This window comes from Tursiops truncatus, chromosome 12 (genome assembly GCF_011762595.2).
Source record: "Tursiops truncatus isolate mTurTru1 chromosome 12, mTurTru1.mat.Y, whole genome shotgun sequence".
Classification (NCBI taxonomy): domain Eukaryota; kingdom Metazoa; phylum Chordata; class Mammalia; order Artiodactyla; family Delphinidae; genus Tursiops; species Tursiops truncatus.
In genome coordinates this window covers 32,581,849-32,609,027 of record NC_047045.1, presented here as the reverse complement: position 1 = coordinate 32,609,027, position 27,179 = coordinate 32,581,849, and the positions used below count along the sequence as shown (strand labels likewise).

At 32.9% G+C, this 27,179-nt stretch overlaps 1 protein-coding gene across 3 annotated transcripts in view; it reads left to right on the top strand.

Annotated features, from left to right (window-relative positions):
- The window catches only part of ASCC3 (activating signal cointegrator 1 complex subunit 3), a 332,868-nt gene that overhangs the window by 198,140 nt on the left and 107,549 nt on the right, over window positions 1-27,179 (top strand). For all 3 annotated transcript variants that reach the window (XM_019929490.3, XM_019929491.3, XM_019929493.3), the window contains exons 18-30: window positions 2,508-2,672; window positions 4,351-4,437; window positions 5,299-5,475; window positions 8,970-9,195; window positions 10,769-10,923; window positions 13,422-13,520; window positions 14,487-14,655; window positions 17,753-17,973; window positions 19,281-19,366; window positions 23,569-23,735; window positions 23,848-23,993; window positions 24,118-24,238; window positions 26,426-26,568. In XM_019929490.3, coding sequence (XP_019785049.1) covers window positions 2,508-2,672; window positions 4,351-4,437; window positions 5,299-5,475; window positions 8,970-9,195; window positions 10,769-10,923; window positions 13,422-13,520; window positions 14,487-14,655; window positions 17,753-17,973; window positions 19,281-19,366; window positions 23,569-23,735; window positions 23,848-23,993; window positions 24,118-24,238; window positions 26,426-26,568 — 1,962 coding nt within the window. The remainder of the gene's footprint in view (window positions 1-2,507; window positions 2,673-4,350; window positions 4,438-5,298; window positions 5,476-8,969; window positions 9,196-10,768; window positions 10,924-13,421; window positions 13,521-14,486; window positions 14,656-17,752; window positions 17,974-19,280; window positions 19,367-23,568; window positions 23,736-23,847; window positions 23,994-24,117; window positions 24,239-26,425; window positions 26,569-27,179) is intronic.

Below are 27,179 nucleotides of genomic sequence, written 5' to 3'. Positions count from 1 at the left end.
TTTTTTAAATTTAGTTTTTAGAATAAACCAGACATGAGGAACCTTACAAAGCACTTTTAATGATAGGCTTATATTATATACAGTATATTCTTCTTATCAAGTCCTTCTAAGTCTTTGTTGCTAAATTAAAAGATAGCATTAATGAGTTACTATCTTAACAGTTTGGAGGCTGGATCAGTTCTGCTGTGCACATAGACTGAGAATCAGATGCATGTGGTCACAGCTCTTCCTATAAACTTCACAGCTCTGTGGTCCACATAGCTTACAGATTCTGTGAGATCTTGTCTTTTCTTTAAACTCTGCTTTATACCCTGTAAATGCTTCCTAATTACAGGTAAAATCCAGTTGTTGTCTAATGAAAATACAATTTCACCACCATCATATCGATATTCATTAGTGTTAAATCAAAATTAGCAAAGAAGTTGAATTTAACTTGGAATTATAGTTTTCCTCTATTTACTAATAATGATAATTTTGTATGTGTGTGTGTGTTCCATTTTGTATCAAAGCAGTTGCCTATCTTTTTTTTATCTTTCCTTTTCCTATACAGTAACTTTGACCATGGGAAAATTGAAACTTAAGATTTAGGAGGGAAAAAAAAGAAGAAAAATAGCAGCAGCAACTAGTTATGAAGCTGTTCATCTGAAATCATTTGGTTTTTATACTTAGGTTTACTGTAGATGGGGGAATTCAACTACCTTTATTCTTCTCAGTTAAAATCTGTGCTAATCTTCAAATGGATATCTTTTACAACCAGATCGCTCTCAGTTATAAAATGTAGGTGTATTGTAACCTGTACCTTTATAAATTTTAAAGAATAAGGCACTAGCTATTCTTCCCCTTTTTTTTTTTTTTTTTTTTTTTTTTTTGAGGTACGCGGCCTCTCACTGTTGTGGCCTCTCCCTTTGCGGAGCATAGGCTCCAGACACGCAGGCTCAGCGGCCATGGCTCACAGGCCCAGCCGCACCGTGGCATGTGGGATCTTCCCAGACTAGGACACGAACCCGTGTCCCCTGCATCGGCAGGCAGACTCTCAACCACTGCGCCACCAGGGAAGCCCGGCACTAGCTATTCTTATTACAAATGTGGGTTTTGTGAAAAGAGTCAATGGCACTATGAAAATATTCTGAAGGGGTAAAGGAAGACCAAACACAGCATGTATTTTTTCATGGGCTAAGGCATATCAAATCTTGGGACAAGATAAACACATCAATTGATTTTTGTTTACGTACCAGATTAATATTGGAAGTCATTTTTTTATAATTTTCTAGTGTAAAAAGTGGGTTTTTTTCCTTTCTGAGATACAAAGTTTTATAACCTTCACAGTTCAGATAATCTTACCTTCTTATTTTTTTGACCTAAGTGTTTTTATTTTATTACTCAGAAAGAATGTGTAGCCACAAGACTCATGTGAATTAACACAGATCATGTAGTTTAATTCTTTTTAATGGTTTAATAATATGTGATTAATAAAATGGTTTCATAAGATGAGCCTGAAATATACAGTATGTTACCTACAGGAAATATTTAAGACTTTTTGTATTTGCTAATGTGACTGGATTCCATCTTATTTCCCTACAGTTGATCTTCCTTTGTCTCATTATGATTTGCTCATTTATTTTAGCTATATTTGATGCATGAATAAGCTGCCATAAAAATCTAAGTCAGAACAAGTGGTAGGAGTATTAACTCATTAATTGATTTCTAAAGTATTTTATACTTCCCCCTCCCCCTTTAAAGGTCATACTTCACTTTATAGCTATAAATATATACATAAAAATATATATATATATAAATATATACATATATTTATATACACACACACATCATAGTAACAGGAATGTTTGTTAATATCTTGTGTTAAATGTCCTTTCTGCTTAGAAAAATACTGTAATAATTTCTAAACTATTCAGAGATTCATTGTCAAATTGATTTTACTCTTTGCTTCTATTACCATTATAGGCAGAATGGGTTTTCCCATCAACAGTTATAAAAACTGCTAGAACACTAAAACCATGCTTTTGAAAGGATGACTTTTAATTTATTTTTGTATACCTTTATTTGAACGGAGGAGAACATTCTCACTGTGTTTGATATTTTAAACACAGTGGTTTGATAGGACTGTGGTTTGATATTTTTAAATTCTTATTTATTTTAGCGTGGGAGGGAGAAAGCAGTGATTTTTTTTCATGTATCTAATTCCTAATCCTTATTAATCTTAACGATTATAAGACTATACAGGAATTTTAGATTCTAAAATATTACTATCTGAAGATAATATACAGATTAAAAATTTTAGTTAATTTTAAAGCTGTCTTTACTTAATGGAATAAAGTATTTTCTAATTATGTCCTATCTTTTAAAAAAATGCATTCTTTTAAAATTATAATAAAAAATGTATACTAACTAAAGCATCAACAGAAAATTTTAATTTCCATAACAGGTATACATTTGCAAATGATGACTCTCTGAAGAATTATTCAAGTGTTTTTTTTTTTTTCCTGTAGATTGACCCAACATTAGCAAAGCATCGAGAACAGTTGGTCATTGAAGTTGGACGGAAACTAGACAAAGCTCGGATGATTCGTTTTGAGGAACGAACTGGATATTTTTCCTCAACTGATTTGGGTAGAACGGCCAGCCACTACTATATTAAATACAGCACTATTGAGGTAGTATACTGAGTGGAACAAACAGAATAATATGTTTGTCTTTACATGCAAATACTTTCTAGACTTCAAAATATAGTATTCATGCAAAATAACAAAAGCTACTAATAGAACAAAATGCATTTGACTTTTATGAATTCAACAACATACACTCAGTAAAGATAAGAAAAAAAATAGAACTATAAATATTCAGGACCCTCTTGCCATCCCGTTCAATGAGTATATCCCAAGCAGTAGACGCACCCAAACCTAAAACCATTGAGCACATTGGTGAGACCTCTGGAATGAGTGCCTGAATGATTTAAAGTGGGGTCTGATGGCTTAATGATATCCATGAATAAAAAGTTGAAAAATTAATTGCAAGTTATTGAGAAACACTGACTAAAAAGAATTATAAAAACTAATGAAAATATCAGGGCACTGAGCTATACTATTTGGATAATTGAAGAGATTTTTCAAAGGTAATTTTTACTACACAATTGTATCCTTGCCTGTTACCTTTTAATGTAATCTTATGTAAGGTAGGGAGCCACTATAATATCTACATTTTAAAGAATATATACTTGTCTTCGTGTGTATTTCTATACCTACGTATATACCTTCACATGTTAATACATGAGAAAACTTAATAGTGATTACCTGTGAGGAGAGGACTTAAATTTGAAGGGAGTTGGATTAAGGTGAATTTTTACTCTTTTTATAGAGAGAAAGTTTGATTTTTTTTATGTTCATTTTCATTTTTGTTCTTAAAATTGTTTTTTAAATGAAAAAGTAATAGAAATCACTAAGATGAAATTTCTTCAGAAATATGAACACCAAGGCCTATATGAAATCTGTGTTGTACTTATTTAACATGTGCTTATTATGCAGATAACATGTTTCAGAAACCATTTTCACATGCATAATAGCTTTTCCTCATCTTGCCGCACATAAATCTTGTGTTTGTACAGCACTTTAGGTTTCTTCAAAGTCTTTTAACATATATTACTCACAACCATGATCTGGTAGTTCCTCAAACCAAAACATTTTCCCTCTCCCTCTGTTGCTGCCATCACCTACTCATGTCAACTCATTTTGTCCATTAAGTTACCTTTCTCATTTGTCCACTTGGTAGTGTGTTGCTGCCAAACTACATCTTAAGCCTGTTTGCAGCTCTCTTTCAGGGACTGTAGCCTTTCTTCAGCTTTGTTTTGATTTTTTTTCTTTCCAGTTTCCTGAATTTCTGTATGCCCTAACTAGCAATGTTGTGATATATTTGCCAGAATCTTAAGTTGCATATTTTTAGTTATTCCTCTCTGAATTTTATGTGATATATGATCAGCTTTAAGTTGGTGAATGGTGCAGATTTACATATGCCCATGCTGAAAATGAGCCAAGACAAGAATGTTATGCTGAACATTGTTTTAGATATCTGTTGTAAGTTTCATTAACTGATTTTATAAATCTTTTTGCTTCTAAAGGTCTTCTCTAGCTAATTTGTTTGGGGAATGTTTTTTAGTCTTTGATAAATTTGACGATGTTTAAAATGATGATTTTGGAACAGTATGCTACAGACATTATAACTCTGCATATTCTAGGGCTCAGATGTTCTCTTAGAATGTGTGATTTATAGTCACATTTTTAATTTAAAATATTTTACTGGACCTTCTATTTTAATCAAATATAACACTTACTTTGGTAGACCTTCAATGAATTCTTTGATGCTCACAAAACAGAAAGTGATATTTTTGCTATAGTCTCCAAAGCTGAAGAATTTGATCAAATCAAGGTAAGATTACTTGAAGCTTAAATCAAATGCATATAACACATATGTGTTGATTCATTTATAAAAGTTAATAATTAATTGTTATTCCTGATACAATATAAGCTGTATGACACTTCACATTTTGAGTACCAGCAATGTTCTTCCATTTATCAACAATGTCCACTATCCTAGATTTTGATAGTATGTCATACCTGACCTCATTCTTTGCTCTCTACTACAAATCAAACATAATTTAAATAGGTTTTGCAGTAATGAAACTAGCAGAGAATATAGTGTGTAGATTTTGGTTTATTTGCAATATAAGGTTCGCTGAAGAAAATATAAAGGACATGCATGATTCAAACTTAGATATGAATATTTCTGTACCCATATTATAATTCAATCTTATTAACAGTGAAAACTTTAATACTTTGAATCATAGTACTTCACAGCTTTAAGCTATGAATGCCTTATACCATATAAAAATATATGACTGTAATGGATGCGTTTGAAGATAATTCAAGTTTGCCCTAATCCATTTGGGCAGAGGTTTTACTCTGGTCAAATAAAAAATGAAATCTCATCAGTTGAAGGATGGTGAGGTCAGAAGACTTAATTTTTGTGACATATCAAATTTGTATATGTCAATGGCAATTTTAATATTGGTGATGAATAGTAAAATGTAGTCTTATCAGCATCAAGATAGTTTTTCATTGTATTTTATTAGCTACCTCTGAAAAGATTGCTATTATTTTAGTATACAAAAGGAAACTTGAGTTATCACAGATGGAAACTTTTAGAAAACATGCAATGTGGTTTAATTTCAATATAAAAAATTTAAATAAATCAGCCCAAATAATCCTATAAAAACATTGATTCTTCCAGGTCAGAGAAGAGGAAATAGAGGAGTTAGATGCCTTATTAAACAACTTCTGTGAACTCTCAGCTCCTGGAGGTGTAGAGAACAGTTATGGGAAAATAAACATCCTACTACAAACTTATATCAGCCGAGGGGAGATGGACAGTTTCTCCCTTATATCAGATTCTGCATACGTTGCACAGGTAAGAATATTACTCCCTTCCTGTTTTCCTTGGTTACTTTTAGAGATTCAAGGAATTAATTCATGCTATACTATGAATGTATTGCATTGTGACATGCTGTCAAATTACCATTTTATCTTAGAACTGTTTAATTTGTACATTTTTTATGCCATCTATGCTGTTAGATCAGGAACAGGGGTGGGATTTGGTGGTTGGTTTGGCTTTTTTTGATGTTGCTATTATTTACATTTTAGAGTTTAAAAATATCAATATCTGATTTTTTTCTGTTTTAAATGATAAAGTTCACGTCTTTTACTTAGGAAGGGCAATAGTACAAGAATATTTCAAGTGAAAAGAAAAGATTGTGGAACCTTTGTAGCATTCCCCAGATGTTAGAAATATAAACAATTGTTTTTAACCATTAAACAAGGCTTAATAAATATACCCCATACCATATATTAAGTATGATATATCTTATAAAAAAGGTAATCTTTCTTTCCTACTGTCGATACTTACAAATTGAGTACTGAAGGAAAATTAATCCGTAAATTACAGCTCATTAAATGTTTAAGTTTTTTAAATTACTGTAGTATGAAATGTTGTAATATTTATGTTTTTAATATTCAAGCCTTTATATGATATAAAGTAGATTTTGTTTTCAGTATTTACCTTTCAAATGAGAGGTTTCCCTTCTAGGTGTACTTTTTTAAAAGATATTTTTTATTTATCAAGAATACTTTTTAAATTATTTTTATTGAGTAATACCTCCTCTAGGTTAAGGAGAAATAAAAGGTTAATCTTATTTTAAATATAGAAAATATTCCACTGTGTATTTTATGTTTGTAATTTTGCTCAAAGACTTAATATAGAAAGAGTATGTTTGTGTTAAATGAATTTTTTTTTTTTTTTTTTTGCTGTACGCGGGCCTCTCACTGCTGTGGCCTCTCCCGCTGCGGAGCACAGGCCCCAGACACGCAGGCTCAGCGGCCATGGCTCACAGGCCCAGCCGCTGCGCGGCATGTGGGATCCTCCCAGACCGGGGCACGAACCCGTGTCCCCTGCATCTGTAGGCGGACTCCCAGCCACCGCGCCACCAGGGAAGCCCCTAAATGAATTACTATTAACAGCTATGAATACCCCAGAGTGCTTTGAAATAACTGTAAACATGAAATATTTGCAAACATAAACCAAGATATATTGGTAAACAGTTTGAATGAATGCAGTAATTTAATCAAAGTAACCAAGAAACCAGGTAATGATTTCATATATTATATAAAGTAAATGTGGTGAAAACATATTTTTTTTAATTTTTAATTTTGGAACACATATGTTTGTGCCATAGAAAAATACATATATTCTCAAAAACCTAAAGCCTCTATAAGGAACCATTGTTTTTAAAGTCTTTTGTTTTATGTTTTTCTGAAAAATAATATAATATTGTCGTTTTATTTTATCTAATGATTTTATATTGCAATAGTTAATGATTTAACTAAAAGGTAAAGCTTTACTGTGTTCTGGATGAACAATCTGGCCACATTTCTGCTTGATTCAAGATTATGAAGATATCATCAGAGACTGATTTACGAATTGCTTTACAATATAAAACTTACAGTTTCTTCATGATTGGTACCCAGAAAGTCAGTCTCAAAAGATTGAGGATATATCTATAAGAATCCCTTTTTAAAAAAAAAAAAAAAAAGCTATTATGGGTTTATCATTCTTGAATATGTTAGGTAAATTATTGTTGATTTTTTTCGGGGGGGGGTTGGTTTTGTTTTGTTTTTGTGTGTGTGGTTTTTTTTTAGTTTTAGGCATCAGTAGTTCCACAAGCACTCTCTCAGCTCTGTAAATTGGTACTTCCTTGTATATTTCTGAAACTTGATTCTCTCAGCCCTTAAGATAAATCCTTAGCTCAGATATTCTATGATTTTATAAAGGGGCCTATATTTATCTTCTACATGTTAGAGATTTTGATCATTATTCCCATGCAATTTATATCATTTCAGATTAAAATGTCCTGTTGGTATCTTCTCACATGGGATTTCTCTTTCCATTTCTTTTAGCTTTTAGGGAACAACTATAGGTTCTGAAATATAAAAACATACTTTCAAACAGTTGAGAAAATTAGCCTGGCAATTTTTTTAGAAGAGCAACTGAGCATGCTGTAGGAAGATCTATTTGATAGCTATAAAAATCAAAATAATCATTTTCTAGGCCTAATAAGAGATATCCTGTCAATTTTTAACAGGTGTTACAGCTATCCCCATACATCAAATACCATTTGTTCTTAAATTTCTAATACTGAAACAAAGTAGTCGAATTTATCTAAAGATGAATAACACTTTTTATGTAAAATATAAAACCAAAGTCCTTAATTCTTATGATCATTTTTCACCTCATAATTCAAGCCGGATCATCTGTTTGCTATTTAAAATCTTACTATTTTCCATCTCTTTTTATGATTTTGATCAGATTTAACATTCTTCATTTTCAAATACAGATGTAATGACATATTTTTATTTTTTATTTATCAAGAATACTTTTTAAATTATTTTTATTGAGTAATGCCTCCTCTAGGTTAAGGAGAAATAAAAGGTTAATCTTATTTTAAACATAGAAAGTAGATATTGTAAGATGTCTCTAAACTCATGATTTTAAAAATAATCTTCCATAAAACAGTCTGCAAAGTTAATGATAGAGGGAAGGAAGAAAAACAAACTACAGAGATGTGAAAAAAGGTTCAATCATTGTAACTTTCTATATGTCTACTAATGAAGTTATCCTCAGATCACTGAATTTAGAATTTTGGAGTTAAGTTTGGCATTGTTTAGTTCTGACTTTCAATAGATACTCTGACACCAACTCTCCTGGTCAAATTATTAACCTCACCAAACTTTAGTATCTTCATCTATAAAATCATAATAACAAGACCAGTCAAATGCAGTTGTCATAAAAATTAAATGAGATAATATATGCAAAGCGGTCAGCATACTGCTTGGTTTATACAGGAGCCATTAATATGGGTTAGGTGCACTCATCAGTATTTCTTTGTTGCTCTTCTCTCACTAATTGTCCTCTCTGACTGGATCCCAAAGTCTTCCTTATTTCTCTAAATAGCTTTATAAATTTAATCATTCCACTATATACCCAAGGGCATCCTTGGCTGTCTCTTAGATTCTAAAATGGCCTCAGCACCTTCCCAAATACTTTGTATTTTTTTTTTTTTTGTCTCTTCCTACTCCATTCCTGTTTAGGGAGTGTGAGGTGGAGCTTCCTAAGGACTGGGAAATAAAGCTACTCTTGGAGAGTTAAACAGGATAACATCCACATATAAAGGATATGATTATTCTTGTGTAGAAGTAATAAAGATAATTAGGGTTATATGAGGATAGATGTTGCCCACAATTAAAGGATGCAGCTAGACATACTTTTGAAACTGAGTCAGAATAATAAATTTATTGACAAATTTAAAATTACATTGGACCTAACCACCAATCCCCCTTTTCATTCTTTAGAACGCAGCTAGAATTGTCCGTGCTCTTTTTGAAATTGCTCTGAGGAAACGTTGGCCTGCCATGACCTATAGGCTCCTGAATCTTAGTAAAGTCATCGACAAGAGGCTCTGGGGTTGGGCTAGCCCTTTGAGACAATTTTCAGTCTTACCACCACACATTCTAACAAGATTAGAAGAAAAAAATCTTACTGTGGATAAGCTGAAAGACATGAGGAAAGATGAAATAGGTAAGAAGGAAGCAAAAATGTTTTAATGTACTGTTTCATGCAGTTAAAATATTTCACTTGATGTAAAAAAAAAAAGTATTGTGAATTTCCACATTACTAAAGATGAACTTTTACCATTTTTATGAAATTTCTTTTACATTGATCTAAACTCAGGCAAAAGTCTCTCTAAATTTTATTGTTACTCAATAGAATTAGAAGTTAAGATGGAGTTTAGATTGTCACACCCTTGAGTATTTTACAGATAGAATCTTAGCTACAAATGATGAGAATTAGTCAGTGAGGCTTATTCTCAATTTATTTCTTTTGTTCATTTCATTTCATCGTCTTTTGTTATGTATATCAGCAGTATTACAGCAAAAAAGTATGTCAACATTAAACCCTACATTTCTTCAGTTTCTAAATGAGCTTCATCATTACACATGTATAGATCTTTAAACATAGTTGGTATCGGTGTGTAAATAGTATTTGGTCTTCTATGTTTTTCACATAATATTGAAAAATTATCCCTACATACATTGCCATGTACCTTAACATTCTGTTGGACAAACATTGATTAGGTAATATTTCAGATTCTGAATAGAATAGACATTACATATGAAGGGAGTCAGGCTGAGGAGAACTACAGGGACCTGGTGAAAGGTTCATAGATGTGTAGAGAGACTGAGATAGTTATTTCCCTTGTATAATAAGAAGAATACTTCTCAGATGGAATGGAAAAGGGGAGGTATCAATAAAAATAGAGAGAAATTGAGAATACAAACTAGGAAGTGAGATTACTCACCTTGGGTAACATAAATATTTTATTAAAATAAGGAAAATCACTTTAGATTTTCAAACTTTGGTGAACATAAAACATTTTGATTTACTTGTAAATATGCTTTAAAAAATTATATTATGAAGCACCAAGACATACAAGAAATATTGATACTATAAGATAGAATCTACTTCCGCTTAGTCGCTTGGCCTGGAGTAGGAAAATGTTTAAAGTTGGTCACATCTGTTTGTGACCCTCACCCCCACCCTGGTGCCTCCATTTGTATCTGTATTTCAGAATCTGATCATTTATGAAAATATGTATAAGTGGTTAATTTTGTGCTGGACTGGCCATATTTTATATTTTTATCTTTGTTTTCTGGAAATGGTATGGATAAGTTAGTTATGTTTGATTAGTAAAGCATTTTCCATCATGGTTATAGAGTTCTGAAATAGGCCTTGAATAAATTAATGACTGTTTTCACAAAATACTGAATATTTCTATAATGAGTCTTAAACTGGCTAGGGGAAAAGTGGAACTGTTTATAGTAGTTTAAACACTATCAAGTCTCAGTAATTTTAAGAACCCTATTAATAGCTGAAAAAACCTTGATACTGGTTTACAGAGCTATGAATTGCTAATTCAAGTTAACTATTACAAAATATTCAAACATGCCAGGTCAAGAATGTCAGCTATTCTACATAGCAAATCATAAAACAAGCAATAAAAGCACCTTCTCTGAAATCCCATTTACAAGTCAGATTATATTGCTTTTTTTCTGTCTGGACACATTTCTTCTAAGTGACATTTTCCCTGCAGGTCACATTCTGCATCATGTGAATATTGGGCTCAAGGTCAAACAGTGTGTTCATCAGATTCCTTCTGTTACAATGGAAGCGTCCATTCAGCCCATCACACGGACTGTCCTCCGAGTGACGCTCAGCGTCTGTCCTGATTTCACTTGGAATGATCAGGTAGAAATGGAAAACACCTAAATCTGCATTAAGGAAAAATGTCTGTACTGCAGGCTCAACTACACCTCCTTACGTCTGTCCTCAAGGCATATAGAAAAACCTTTAAAAAGAACATATATCAAAGAATCATTTAAAACATTGTATCAATAGTATTATTTACTCTCATCCTCCAGATAAGCATGTGGTATAATATATTAATAATATGTCAACCAGTGAGACCCCTTCAGAACATTTTAGGAAACCTAAATTTTCACATTGTATAATGGTTTAGTGGATTCAGCTCCATAGGGACTTTGCTTAATTCTATCTTCTTTCATTTTTCTCTATGTGATCTTCATTTTTTCCAGCTCTTCTTACTCTGTCATTTTAACCTACTCAAAATTCAAGATTCTTCATGCTAAAAGGGCCCTTTCAAAATCCTGAGGTTTCTCGAACTATCATTCTCTTCTTTACCATTAGACTTGTAGAAAGAGTAATCTGCATTTTCCTCCTGGTCACCTGTTTCCTGCTGAGACTACTTCTTCAGTGATCACCAAAGACTGACTGATTGCCATAATAAATGACTTTTCCTTAGTTATTATTTTCTTTACTTCTCTGAACATTCAGTCCTATACATTGTCCTTGAAAATGTCCTTCTTTGGCTCCCATCACTTTTCTGTTTCTGTTTTTACCCCTACTTCTGTTCTTTCTTCCAGACCTTAGCTGTTACTATATACTCTGGATCCTCTTCTTATTCAGTCAGTAATTCTTAAGGTCTGTCTTTGCACCAGTTACTGAGCAAAGAGTACAGTAGAAAAGAGATTGTACATACAGGCAAGTACGTGTCAGTCCTTTCCTTCAAGAAGCCAGTGGGGGAAGACAAGTAAATCAGTAAATGTAGTATAGCAATGCTTACTTTACATGGTAATTGTAAGGTTCTAGTTAAGTGTAAGTAAATATCTTCTGCATTACCTGACATTGGTACATCTTTAAAGTGAATGCATTTTATTCTGTGATGTTACACAACCATAGTCCTAACCCAAATCTACCATTGATCTTAAAGTGTCCTTAAAGTGTCCTAACCATTTATTCCTTCAGTTTCCTCATCTGTAAACATGTATAATAGTAATAATTATCTTTCTCGTAGAATTTCTGTGAGGACAAGATGATATAAAATTTTATTTAATATCTTTATAAATATAGAATTTTACATAAAGTATAAAATTACAAGTAGCCATAAACTCATTTCAAGTTTTTATATTTTCAAATGCATAAAAGTTTTATGTTTTTTCATCCTGTTTTCTTGTATCAAGATCCATAATAGGAATTCCCTGGCGGTCCAGTGGTTAGGGCTCCGCGCTTCCACTGTTGGGTGCCCAGGTTTAACCCCTGGTCGGGGAACTAAGACCCCACGAGCCACCCAGTGTGGCCAAAAATAAAATAAAATAAAAAGGATTCATAATAAGTCTCCCACAATTTGGTTTAATTCATTGTTAGAATGGAGTACTTAATTGTTCATAGTTGCTTCTATCAGTTAGAATACTGTTGGCTGCAAGAATAGCAAATATGACTTGTCTCAAACTGACTTAAGCAGAAGAAGATATATCATCTTACATAATATGATAGGTCCACAGGTAGAATAGGCCCTGAAGATGATTGAGTCTTCTGTTTAATGATACTCTTCCGGACCCAGAATCTTTCCATCTTTTTGCTCTGCTGATATTGTTGGCTACTTCCCAAATGTTTTCATGCTTCCTTGTTCACATTTAACAGAGAGAGGGAAAAATACCCCACCTGCAGCAGCCCAGAGCATGGGCCAGAACACCTTTTCTTCAGCCTAACTGGGCCGGTATTGGGCACATGCCTACCCCTCACCACAACCTGTTGTAAGGCGGATACCATAAGCTGATTAGTGTATGCTAACCAAAATTATCCTGGGAGGTGGGGTTACCTTCTGAATTACATGAGAGAGGTGTGAGTACTAAACAAGACTAGGCTTTATTAGGAATAAAAAAAGAAAGAGCAATGAGTGTACAAAATACAGTATATCTATCCAATGGAATATTATTTGTTAATAAGAAGGAATGAAGGACTGATGCATGCTATGACATGAACAAAAACATTATGGTAAGTGAAAGAAGCCAGTCTCAAAATCATTTCATATATATGATTCCATTTATATGAAGTGTTCCAAAAAGGCAAATCTATAGAGAAAGAAAGTAGATTGTGGTTGTCCAGGGTTGGAGGTTGGGAGGATGGGGGATAGATAGGTAGGGTACAAGATTTCTTTGGGGGATGATAAAAATGTCCTAAAATTAGATTACGAAGATGGTCACAAAACTTTGTAAATGTATTAAAACTATTGAACTGTATACTTTAAATGAGTAAACTTTGTTATGTAAATTACATATCAATAAATCTGTTAAAAAGAGGGAGAGGAATGGGTGCTGGGAATACAAACAACAGTATCCCTTACTCGAATTACAGTATATAGTATTAGGATACTATTTTTCTTCCAGGTCCATGGGACAGTAGGAGAACCCTGGTGGATTTGGGTAGAAGATCCTACAAATGATCATATTTATCATTCAGAGAATTTCCTAGTTCTAAAAAAACAGGTAAATATGTATATATGGCTCTCTCCTTATTATGTTGCTGTCATTAGGAAGAAAATGTAAACTAAATACTTTCTATTTTTACTCATTTCTCTATAATTTCATAGTGCAATTAAAGCTTTATGTATTATTTTTTATGTTTCTGTTTGATTTTAAAAGAAAATAGTAATTAAATGTTACAGTATTCATATATTCAAAGTGATTTTCATTTGAGAAATTTAATTATAATCTTTCTAATGGTTTAAGGCATGTCTTCCAGAGGGGTGGGTGGGATAAATAATATTTTAAAAAATTAAATAAAAATTAATAACTTTAGGTGTTACATAAGCACAGTACTAAAGAATATTGAATCACATTGTATAAAAGATATTGTTTTTTAAATTCTCTATAAATTTTAAGAGAAAGACTCAATTTGATGAAAGCTGTCTTTAACTGTGATGCTTCATTCCTAATTTCTCTTTTTATCAAAGAGAAGGCAAGCTAGCTTTAGGCTTGAGTGGACACCCATAGAATTTTATAGCCATATTTTATTTTCATTGCATTTGTGTTCATGATTATCTTCTATTTATGTCAAGTGTTCTGTTATTCCACTTATGGTAGTCAAAGAATTTAAAGAAAACTATTGAGTAAATAATTTGGTAAAAATTAATGAAGTAAAGTACTTGAATGAATGAATTTTGGAAAATTCTGATAATGAGTCAAGTTGATAACCTGTTAATACATGATGATATGCATATGTAAATAATATAAACTAAGTGTAGGTTTTTCCTTCTGTAATATCACGTATCCTCAGAAGGGAACCACCTACAAGTTTCTGAAGTATCTGAATATCTCAGCTATTTAGAAATCTAAGATTTTTTTTTATCTTTAGTACATACTGCTATAGATACGATTGTTTTTACAAGAGACTGATAAAGCCTTTATGCTACTAGAATAGCCATATTCATTTTAGACTTCATTTCACATTAGGTCATTAGTAAAGAAGCTCAACTGCTGGTGTTTACAATCCCTATTTTTGAGCCTTTGCCTTCTCAATATTACATCCGAGCAGTGTCTGATCGATGGCTAGGAGCTGAGGCTGTATGTATTATTAACTTTCAACATCTGATTCTACCAGAGAGACATCCTCCCCATACAGGTAACATATGGAATAGTAACTTGAATCATTGATTTTTCCAAAATTGTTGTTTTAGCTCATGTTGGAAAGTGTCTGTGCTTTAAAGTTGCCTGAATCTGAATAAAAATCCAACCTATTTGTCAATACAGTTTGAAAAGAGACTTTTCAAAATCAGATCAAATGGCAGGCCTTAATTTTTTTTTTATTTGAGATCCAAAAACATTAAGACTAGTTCAATTTTTATAATCTAACAAGCATGAGAATCACTGATTCTGTATTACTATGCCTTGATCTCTATTTTTACATTATAATTTCTCTACATCTCCTTCCTTTTTCATTGCAAGTGTTGTCATTTTATCTGTGCTCTCTGTGAAACTTTTGAGATATCCTTTTTTCCTTGCATTTATTACTGTTAAACTTACTTTTAGTATGTTAATTTAATTAAAGTGAATTGTAGGGTTTTTTCCTCCATATAGAGTGCTTATACACCAAAAAGTGCTAATACTAAGGAGTCAGGTTATGGTATTACTACAGAATGGATTCACGTATACTTCGAGTCAGTTTGTGTCTTACAAACAACATATACTCTTTATATTGGTTCTTTTCTTCCACACTAACATTATAAAAGGGTATGTGGTGATCTGCAGTATTATGTAACAGTGTTTTTCATTGTTTTCAGTGTTTGATAGTTGACAAAAATCCATTTAAAATTTTTATAACATGATTGAGTGCCTTTCTATTTTGACTTGTTAAAGAAGCAAATTTTCATGAATAAATATTTATAATGATACTTTTAAGTGGCCTATAAAATATTCTATTTCAGAAATATCTTGAGGCTAATCTATTAACTAATTAGTATATTAAGTTTATTTCTTCTCATTGAGAATTCATAATGGATGAGTAAAGGTTTCAAGAGACCCTTAATTTATAGCAAAATGAAAGTCAATTTCTCTTTTCCATATAAGTCTTCCGAAGACAAACTCTGTTTTTTCAAGATAAAAATAGTAGTTTTTACTGCTTTCAGTGAGCACATTATTTGACAGTCTTTTGGGAAAGTAAAGTAGGCATTAATGTGACTTTAATCTTTGTCATTTTTGTACTTTGTTCATTATCTTAGCATATCTTAAAGAGAGATACTTTAAAATACAGCTTAATACCACTTTGATATCTTGACAGAGCAAAACTAAAAAATTGTCAACCTAGAAAAATAATGTGATTGCAGTATCTACTAATCTACTCATTGAAGAGGACCTTTCTGGTTTTCTTTTATCAAATATGCTTTGTGATATCTGGAATCTCAAAATAAAATACATAAAAATGTTTGGTGCTTTCATTTAAAACGTATGCTACCAACATCACTACTGGGTCTCTCTGGCTGCAGTACCTGATTTTAACATGTGTTAACATTATATTTTAATGCTCATTTAATCACTTCTTTGTTGAGTGGCCAAGCACGTCACCTTATTTATATAATTGGCTGATTTTCTGACTACATTTTTAAAAGAAATAAATGTACCACCATGACATACCAATTGATATTAAAAATGCATGATGTGGGACTTCCCTGGTGGCACAGTGGTTGAAAATCCGCCTGCCAATGCAGGGGACACGGGTTCGAGCCTTGGTCCAGGGAGATCCCGCATGCCGCGTAGCAACTAAGCCCATGCACCACAACTACTGAGGCTGCACTCTAGAGCCTGCGAACCACAACTACTGAGCTCGCGTGCCACAACTACTGAAGCCTGCGTGCCTAGAGCCCGTGCTCCACAACAAGGGAAGCCACTGCAGTGAGAAGACCGCGCACCGCATTGAAGAGTAGCCCCTGCTCGCCGCAACTGGAGAAAGCCCACGCACAGCAATGAAAACCCAATGCAGCCATAAATTAATTAAATTTTTTAAAAAATGCATGATATAACCTCAATGATGGCTAGTTCTGTTTGGCTCCAAGTATACATATAGGCATCTCACTGAGCTCAAATCAGTCAGGAAAATATCTTCATCTTTCACAGAAGTAAAGCATCTTAATTTAGCATTGTCAATAAATGCCAAAATATTTATTTTTTTAGTCTTTATTAAGAATATGTCTGTGCTTTGATTAGCATTGCAAGTTAAGACTTCCTCCCTTCTTGATTTTCAGTGCTACAAAAAATATAGGATATTGTAATCTGGTATGAGAAACATACAGTTCTCAATTACCTGTGTAATAGAGTAGAGCAATGGAGCAATGATAATATTTTTTAAATTAGCTTTTTTACTTTTAAATACCTTTTCTGAGGAGAGAATTCTGCATACTTTCCCATCTGAAACTGTACAGTGAAGATCTAACTCAAGATACAAACCACCATGTCCCCTTACTGATTTTTTTTCCCTTCTTACTCAAACTTCAAATGAGTAGAGTCATCTTCCAGGAAGTAATCCTGAGAGTAGCCAACTGATACCTTTCTGGATTATATGAAAATGAAATGACTATCAAGTTCAGGGGTATCTAGGTATAAGTTTATTTCTCGAAATCATTTTTTATTTTCTAATCTCCTAGACCTCTAGTCTACATAATGATTTACAATTAAATCTAGTTTCTTTCAGTGTTTTCCCAGCACAGTTCTTATTTACCCAGTCAGGCTATGATTTAAAACTCCCACCCAAGTTTCTTCTTGGAATTATTTTAAGTTCATATTAGTTTGCGTTGGCTAGAACAGCAGTTCACGTGACCATTCTGTTTTGTCAATTGTCTAACAGATGAACAGTAACTTGTTATTAGTAACCATTCTACTACTGAAGTTTGCAAATGGTTTTCCTTCTTCTACAGATTGGTATAGATTTAGTTTTCTTCTAAAACATGCATATTTTCATTTACCTGTCATTCAAATCACTTTCCTGATTGGAAGAGAAAGATGTGTCATTAGCACTGTCTTAGAGGTAGCTACCCCAGAAAAGTTTCCAACATGTCAATATTATAAATGTCATAATGGAAAAACAGATTGATAACTAGTATGTAAGAATTTGTTAATCCTTTTCTCCCTCTAAAGAATTGAGGATTATTATAATTTATTTCTAAGAGACAGTATTCAATATTGTGCATATTTTCCAGTTATTGTATGTACCTGTTGAATCTTTTCAGAATTACTGGATCTTCAGCCTTTACCAATCACAGCTTTGGGATGTGAAGCATATGAAGCACTATACAATTTTAGCCACTTTAACCCTGTGCAGACACAAATATTTCATACGCTGTATCACACAGACTGTAATGTCCTACTTGGAGCGCCCACTGGATCAGGAAAGACTGTTGCAGCTGAATTAGCCATTTTCAGAGTCTTCAACAGGTACCCTACTTCAAAGGTCAGTTGGAAACAATCACATGCTTACATTCAATTAGAAAGCATAGTTTATAATCTGTAAACTAGCCAATTCTAAGCATACTGGCTGGACTCGATGAATAGATTTGTCACTCTTGGTGAATTTTCCAGGGGAGCCCAGATCAGTATTAGAATAACTGGCCACAAGAAAATTTATATTAAACTTTGGAGTCCTTTAGTTAGATTTCTAATGTAAATATCGGTGCTCACATGTCCTTTCCTCATTGTAAGATACTTAATTCATAGCCATATTTTTAAGAAATATAATGATTCATAATCAATCATAATCAAATCCTTTGGCTATGAAGGAAATGCTAATACTTTAAAATATACAGCTTGATTATACAAGGAAATACAGAGGCAGCTTTTATTCCCCATTTCTCGAAATGGCCATGATATCATTAATGTAAAATAATGTGGCAAGTCAAGTAAGTGTTGATTTTAAGCTTTCTTGAAATATGACATACTCTCACTTTAGAAACATTATTTTCCAAGAAAGCTAACATTTCCAAGAAATGTTTTAACTTCCTTTTTCAGTGATTTCCAGTTAGTAGCTGTTCTTCCCTACTTAGCTTTACATTTTCCTACTCCTCAGTTTATTATGTGGCGAGTGATTCATTAGGAGGCACACTAACACAACAGTAGAGCTCTGTTCTAAGTTTGAAACATTTTATAAAGGAAAGAATTTTTTTTCAGTGAATAATCTGTATGTAAGTTTGGATTATTAAAGATCGGGAGGGGGGCTTGTTTATTTTTGTTTTTTAAAAGGTAGAACACCTAAAATGTATGACTGGCATTGGTGTCTTCCATAAAATATGCATTAAAATTTAAACAACCAGATTATTTATCTTTAGAATTTCAAAATTAGTAACTTTTTTCATGAAAGAATTATAACTCAGGTAGCTCTTGATTATAAAAACTTCTATTTTCAGTAGAACCTTAATTTTCTCTAGGTAATGTATTATCTCATAGTTTTTTTAAATTTTTCACATTATGTTAAAAGATAATTTCATTATAAACTACCTAAAGAAAATACAAATGGTGCTTTTAAAAAAATACTTAAAATGTTCTATGTCAGTATTTTTATGATGTGCTATATTCATATCTTACTCTGGATAAGTGTTGTTTAAGTTAATGACTTTTTTCTGTTAATTTAAAATTTTAAGTCTTTCATTATTAAAAGATACATTTTTTAAACGACAGTTATATTTTGATAAATTTTATCGAGTTTAGCTTTATTTGAAAATGATGTCACTATTTTCATGAGATCTTTTTGCACCCCCATTTTAGGCAGTATATATTGCACCCTTAAAAGCCCTAGTACGTGAAAGAATGGATGATTGGAAAGTTAGAATAGAAGAAAAACTTGGTAAAAAGTAAGTTCTTACTTTTTCAGATGATATGTGTTGAATAATCTAAAAGGATCAACCAGTAAAAGATTTGCATAAAACTGTTGAATGCTTTTACAGTGATTTTCATAGTCTTTTTATTTAAAGGTATGGTAGTTAAAATATTATCAATATTCTCATTTGTTTTAAGATTGCAAGTAAATTAAGGGCTTTCATTTTTCACTTTTATTTGGCAAGATAATTTTCTCAAAATGTCTAGACTCAAAAGCAAAAGCAAAATAAAATACATCTCTTTATTTTTCTTTCATATCTTTCAGGGTAACTTCCAAAAACCACTTAGAAGGCATTTTGCATATAAATAAATTACCAAAAATTTAAAAATCATTGAAGAACATGACTTAAAAAAATTTTACTGTTGACAAGGTTATTTATTATCGTACTGTTTTTAATAGCAAGATTGCATTCTAACCTGACTGACAAATAGAGCATCACTAAATAACTTATGGCATATTCACACAATGCAAAATATTGTATTACTCTATTAAAAATGAACTCTATATACTGAAGAAATGATCTTCAGAGATAGTTAAAAAAATGTTTTTAAGTTAAGTACCCCTCTTTTGTTTTTAAAAAATGGTAAAGAATATAAATATGTGGTTCTTTTAGAATGAGAACTGGGTGACTGGAGAATATCCATGTTGCAGAGACTATTTACTATATATTTTTTGAACCATGTGAATGTATTACCTAGAATGTAAAAAAAATGAATAAAACTAAGTAAAAGTTTTGGGAATGCTATACTTGGAGGAACTAATCTTGACCTTTTTCTGTTTTTCGAATCAAAACACATATAAAAATGACTTAATGATTTCCTAAAATTTGGAGTTAGTCTTCAGATTTCCATCTTTCTCACTCTAAATCTGATATCCTCTCAGAATGGGGTGGCACATATTTGCCCCAGGTTATCTTTTTTCTGTCCTAGTATGTTTGAATTTGCCTATAATATCTACAAAATTTCAAGCTAAGAAAAGAAATGAAGCTCACACATAATCATATTCTTGGTTTGTTTTTTTTTAAACATCTTTATTGGAGTATAATTGCTTTACAGTGGTGTGTTGCTTTCTGCTTTATAACAAAGTGAATCAGTTATACGTATACATATATTCCCATATCTCCTCCCTCTTGAGTCTCCCTCCCTCCCACCCTCCCTATCCCACCCCTCTAGGTGGTCACAAAGCAACTAGCTGATCTCCCTGTGCTATACGGCTGCTTCCCACTAACTATTTTACATTTGGTAGTGTATATATGTCCATGCCACTCTCTTACTTTGTCCCAGCTTACCCTTCCCCCTCCCCATATCCTCAAGTCCATTCTCTAGTAGGTCTGCGACTTTATTCCCATCTTGCCCCTAGGTTCCTCATGACCTTTTTTTTTTGTTTTTAGATTCCATATGTATATGTGTTAGCATACGGTATTTCTTTTTTGCTTTCTGACTTACTTTACTCTGTATGACAAACTCTAGGTCCGTCCACCTCACTACAAATAACTCAATTTCATTTCTTTTTATGGCTGAGTAATATTCCATTGTACATATGTGCCACATCTTCTTTATCCATTCATCTATGGATGGACACTTAGGTTGCTTCCATGTCCAGGCTATTGTAAATAGAGCTGCAATGAACATTGTGGTACAGGACTCTTTTTGAATTATGGTTTTCTCAGGATATATGCCCAGTAGTGGGATTGCTGGGTTGTATGGTAGCTCTATTTTTAGTTTTTTAAGGAACCTCCATACTGTTCTCCATAGTGGCTGTATCAATTTACATTCCCACCAACAGTGCAAGAGTGTTCCCTTTTCTCCACACCCTCTCCAGCATTTATTGTTTGTAGATTTTTTGATGATGGCCATTCTGACCGGTGTGAGATGATATCTTATTGTAGTTTTGATTTGCATTTCTCTAATGATTAATGATGTTGAGCATTCCTTCATGTGTTTGTTGGCAATCTGTTTATCTTCCTTGGAGAAATGTTTGTTTAGGTCTTCTGCCCATTTTTGGATTGGGTTGTTTGTTTTTTAGATATTTAGCTGCATGAGCTGCTTGTAAATTTTGGAGATTAATCCTTTGTCAGTTGCTTCATTTGCAAATATTTTCTCCCATTCTGAGGGTTGTCTTTTCATCCTGTTTATGGTTTCATTTGCTGTACAAAAGCTTTGAAGTTTCATTAGGTCCCATTTGTTTATTTTTGCTTTTATTTCTATTTCTCTAGGAGGTGGGTCAAAAAGGATCTTGCTGTGATTTATGTCATAGAGTGTTCTGCCTCTGTTTTCCTCTAAGAGTTTAATAGTGTCTGGCCTTACATTTAGGTCTTTAATCCATTTTGAGTTTATTTTTGTGTATGGTGTTAGGGAGTGTTCTAATTTCATTCTTTTACATGTAGCTGTCCAGTTTTCCCAGCACCACTTACTGAAGAGGCTGTCTTTTCTCCATTGTATATTCTTGCCTCCATTATCAAAGGTTAGGTGACCATATGTGTGTGGGTTTATCTCTGGGCTTTCTATCCTGTTCCATTGATCTATATTTCTGTTTTTGTGCCAGTACCATACTGTCTTGATTACTGTAGCTTTGTAGTATAGTCTGAAGTCAGGGAGCCTGATTCCTCCAGCTCCATTTTTCTTCCTCAAGATTGCTTTGGCTTTTTGGGGTCTTTTGTGTTTCCAAACAAATTGTGTAATTTTTTGTTCTAGTTCTGTGAAAAATGCCATTGGTAGTTTGATAGGGATTGCATTGAATCTGTAGATTGCTTTGGGTAGTATAGGCATTTTCACAATGTTGATTCTTCCAATCCAAGACCATGGTGTATCTCTCCATCTGTTTGTATCATCTTTAATTTCTTTCATCAGTGTCTTACAGTTTTCTGCATACAGGTCTTTTGTCTCCTTAGGTAGGTTTATTCCTAGATATTTTATTCTTTTTGTTGCAATGGTAAATGGGAGTGTTTTCTAAATTTCACTTTCAGATTATTCACCATTAGTGTATAGGAATGCAAGAGATTTCTGTGCATTAATTTTGTATCCTGCAACTTTACCAAATTCATTGATTAGCTCTAGTAGTTTTCTGGTAGCATCTTTAGGATTCTGTATGTATAGTATCATGTCATCTGCAAACAGTGACAGCTTTACTTCTTTTCCGATTTGGATTCTTTTTATTTCTTTTTCTTCTCTGATTGCTGTGGCTAAAACTTCCAAAACGGTGTTGGATAATATTGGTGAGAGTGGACAAACCTTGTCTTGTTCCTGATCTTAGATGAAATGGTTTCAGTTTTTCACCATGGAGAATGATGTTGTCTGTGGGTTTGTCATATATGGCCTTTATCATTTTGAGGTAAGTTCCCTCTATCCCTACTTTCTGGAAGGTTTTTATCATGAGTGTTGAATTTTGTTGAAAGATTTCTCTGCATCTATTGAGATGATCATATGGTTTTTCTCCTTCAACTTGTTAAAATAGTGTTTCACATTGATTGATTTGCGTATATTGAAGAATCCTTGCATTCCTGGGATAAACCCCACTTGATCATGGTGTATGATCCTTTTAATGTGCTGTTGGATTCTGTTTGCTAGTATTTTGTTGAGGATTTTTGCATCTATGTTCATCAGTGATATTGGCCTGTAGTTTTCTTTTTTGTGACATCGTTGTCTGGTTTTAGTATCAGGGTGATGGTGGCCTCGTAGAATGAGTTTGGGAGTGTTCCTCCCTCTGCTATATTTTGGAAGGGTTTGAGAAGGATAGGTGTTAGCTCTTCTCTAAATGTTTGATAGACATAATCATATTCTTAATGAATGTCTCCTTTTGTCTTAATAAGTTAACACTTTCCCTCATTAGAAAGGTGTTTATTCCAACATATGGAGGAGGTATGAGTTCAACTCTATAAAATCACATAGGGCAGAGACTTTGTAAACATAATCAAAGCAAAGGTTGATACTCTTGCATGTCTGCATAAAAGTTAGATTTCAATGATTGCTTTTATACATTCTTCATTTTATGGAAGGAAATCATCTTAGAATTATTAAGAAACATCTGTTTTGGACTCAAGTCAGAAAATTTCAGAAATCAAAGGGAGATAAAGTAGTTTTAAGCATAATAAAATTTTATTTTGAAAGACATATTTTTGCTTTTCCAAGCCCATGTGTTACCTGAAAAATTAAAGGGATCATTTTTATTCTTCTCCAGAGTTATTGAACTAACAGGGGATGTAACTCCTGATATGAAATCCATTTCCAAGGCTGACGTTATCGTCACCACACCAGAGAAGTGGGATGGAATCAGCAGAAGCTGGCAGAATAGGAACTATGTAAAACAAGTCACTATTCTCATCATAGATGAGATCCATCTGCTAGGTGGGTGCCACTATATCTGAGTCCAGTTTACAAACTTCGACTCTTCATACTTGCAGCAGCCAGCATCAGAACTTGTGTTAAATGATTAACATACATTATTCCTATTTCTTAGGGGAGGAAAGAGGCCCTGTTCTAGAAGTCATTGTATCTCGAACAAATTTCATCTCATCTCACACAGAAAAGCCTGTTAGAATAGTTGGACTATCTACCGCATTGGCTAATGCCAGAGACCTTGCTGACTGGCTCAACATTCGTCAGGTATGTGGAAGACTGATAAAGTAGGCATTTAATAGTATGACTCAAGGCTATATTAAGGAGGTGCTATAACACTATAAACTAAAGTATAAAAACTGGAAAGGTTTCTCTCTCATTTTTACTCTAGATGGGCTTGTTCAACTTCCGACCATCAGTGCGTCCAGTTCCACTGGAAGTTCACATTCAAGGTTTCCCAGGTCAACATTACTGTCCTCGTATGGCTAGTATGAATAAGCCTACATTTCAGGGTAAGCTTCAGATTCTTGGAATGAAATACCGACCATTTTGTATGGTAGCCTTTAAATGCATTCTAAATGATGTGGGTTTCTTCGAAAGGGTGGTACTGCTCCAACTTCTACAAATATCTAAAACTATTTACCTTAACTGTTAAGGAGTATAAATATATTTTGAATTAACTATTGACAATTAGATTTCATAAGTGATAATGTCTTTGTAGTAGAATAAATGTATGTAACTTTTTAAAATAATCAAATTAGTCTTAAAAATAATTTATTACGGTACCATGGTAGTAGCTTGAGTAGATGATAAATAGAGGGTACAAGTTTTAAAAACTCACATAATATTGATTTTTATCAGAAATCATCTTAAAAATTTCAGTACTTTTTTTGGCAATGCATCTGTTTATATGTTTTGTTTTGTTTTTTGTTTTTCCCTTTCTAACAAATTAGGCAAGCAAGAAAGATTTGAGAGTAACACTCCTATCTTACTAAAACATGGTTTCATGTTTAGGCTGCATAAGGAATATTTATTATATCAATTAAAAATAACCTCCAAAATAAATTCCCTAACGTGAACCGCTGTTGATTGTGAGGTGACAGTTGTGAGGTGACTTTTTAGCTGCTGTAATTAGCCTTATGACAGAAGCAAAGTATTGATTGCGAACTGGAGACCAATCTTGGCAGTTCAGATTATTTACACCTCCACAGAAGCATTGTACAAAATCACTAATGAACAATAAATCTGTCGTGAGCTGTTCAGCCACACCTGTTCTTGCAGCAGCAAAAATCCATTAAATGTTGAGGTTTTAAAAAGAGGCAAATTCATTCATGGTTATGTGTACAAATGATACCAATATTGTACTAATATGTGTATTTTAAACGTTGTATCTCTAATATGATTTATCAAAGCATTACCATTTGTATTCTATAAATTCTGATAAACTGTGTGTTCATTTTTCATAGTATGTATTGTAGATTGCTTATATTTATTTAAGGAATGGCTGATTGCAAACCAGTGATTGAAATGAAGCATTTTGTGTTATGTTATGTAAATAACCTATACCTGCACTTCTCTAGATATGGCATAAGTACAGTAGCTGTCCTTGTAAACTATTTATTATACCTGTAGTGGATCACTATATTTCTTTCAGTTTAGATTTACGATTTTGTGATAGCTTTATTTCTCACTCTTAGGGTATAAATATAGTCAAAGTCCTGTCAACATTTCCATTTATGAACCTTGTTTTTTAGCCCATAAAAAGAAATTCTGCAGTTCACATTTCAAACAAGATATTACAAGGAGGTTGAACTTTTTATATAAAATAAAAGTTTTTAATAACTCTGTTTTAAGAGACCTGTGTACACCTAAGTATAAATTCTACTTGTGCCATCTTATCAGCATTTTGGAGCCTATGCATAGCAAAGAAACCTCAACTCCAATTAGGTCAAATGATTTATGTGGCTCTTTAAGTAATATTTTCAGTCTTATTACCCAGTTTTCAAATTACTCATCTTCCGTGTGTCTACTCCCTATGTTTCGTCACTCAGATATAGATTCAAGCATGGTATTCTTTTGAGCTTTCTTCTGCATTCTCTTATCTTCCCTCTTGAAATCTTACACATATGTTTTTAGAAAAAACAGAAGGAAGACATTCTTCTGACTAATTTATTGATACAAACTCTCTAACTTTTTCTATCTACTGGCAACAGGACAAAAATAAAAGGAATTTTTTGTGGCTTTTCTTCACCACCCGCCCCAGGACTTGACTCTCTCTTCAGACCCCAGGACCGATTAACTGTGGAATATCACTGCTCAGGCAAGCAGAAGCACAACTCAGAAATAGAAAACCCCACCTAAGATTTAGTATCCATATACAGCTATTAATGGAGAGTCGGCTTTTAAGTCTCCTTCCTTGGCAGTTCACAACAGAACTGGGAGTCGAGATAGGTCAGTCTTCCCTGTCCTAGGCAGAATACTCCCCTGAGCAGAGGCAGCTACCTTTCCTTCCCTATCATTTCTCCAATATGCTGTCAGATCCAGGTAGTAGCTCAAATAATGCTATACTTCATGACCAAATCATGAATTCAATTAAATCATTTACACCATTAGTTTTCATGTGTCCATTTGATGTCCTGATGAAATTCCGATTCTGGTATAAGTGGCTTACCATTGTATTTTCCACAACTTTTCAACAGCAATTAGAAGCCATTCTCCAGCCAAACCTGTTCTGATATTTGTCTCATCAAGACGTCAAACCCGTCTTACTGCTTTGGAATTGATAGCCTTTCTGGCTACTGAAGAAGATCCAAAGCAGTGGTTGAATATGGATGAAAGAGAGGTAAGCAGCATATTTTATTTCTACTTCTTTTACATGTCAAATTAGTTTGTATTGTAGTATAATGGAAATTACGCATATAAGTATGTTTAATTTTAATCTGTATTAAAAGTTTCATATAACATTACAGAAATTTGGGGAAAAGATAGAGAAAATGCATAAATACTGCCACCTTAAAGCTATTAATATTTTCATGGATTTTCTTCCAGTATTTTTCCACTAAATATTATTTTTACATCATATTTATTCCTGTATTTTTCCCTTTAACATCATCACCTATGCATATTTTAATATTCAGCTAAGATTTCTCTAATATTTGAGTGTTCACTGCCCTCATGGAACTTATAATCAATTTTGGAAAATTAACTTTTTATAAACTATATAACATGACCATTTTTGAAAATTTAGAAAACACTGATAAGTATGTGAAAATTAAAAACCTGTTGTTATCCTTTAAGTAATAACCATCATTAAATTCTTTTATGTTTATATAATAATATTCTATTATGTGGCTATTCCATTGTATTTTTCTCCTATAATTAAATAATTATGTATCTTTATTATTATAAGTTTTTCTTTGTTAGAATTATTTCCTCAGTATAAAGTTCTAAGGT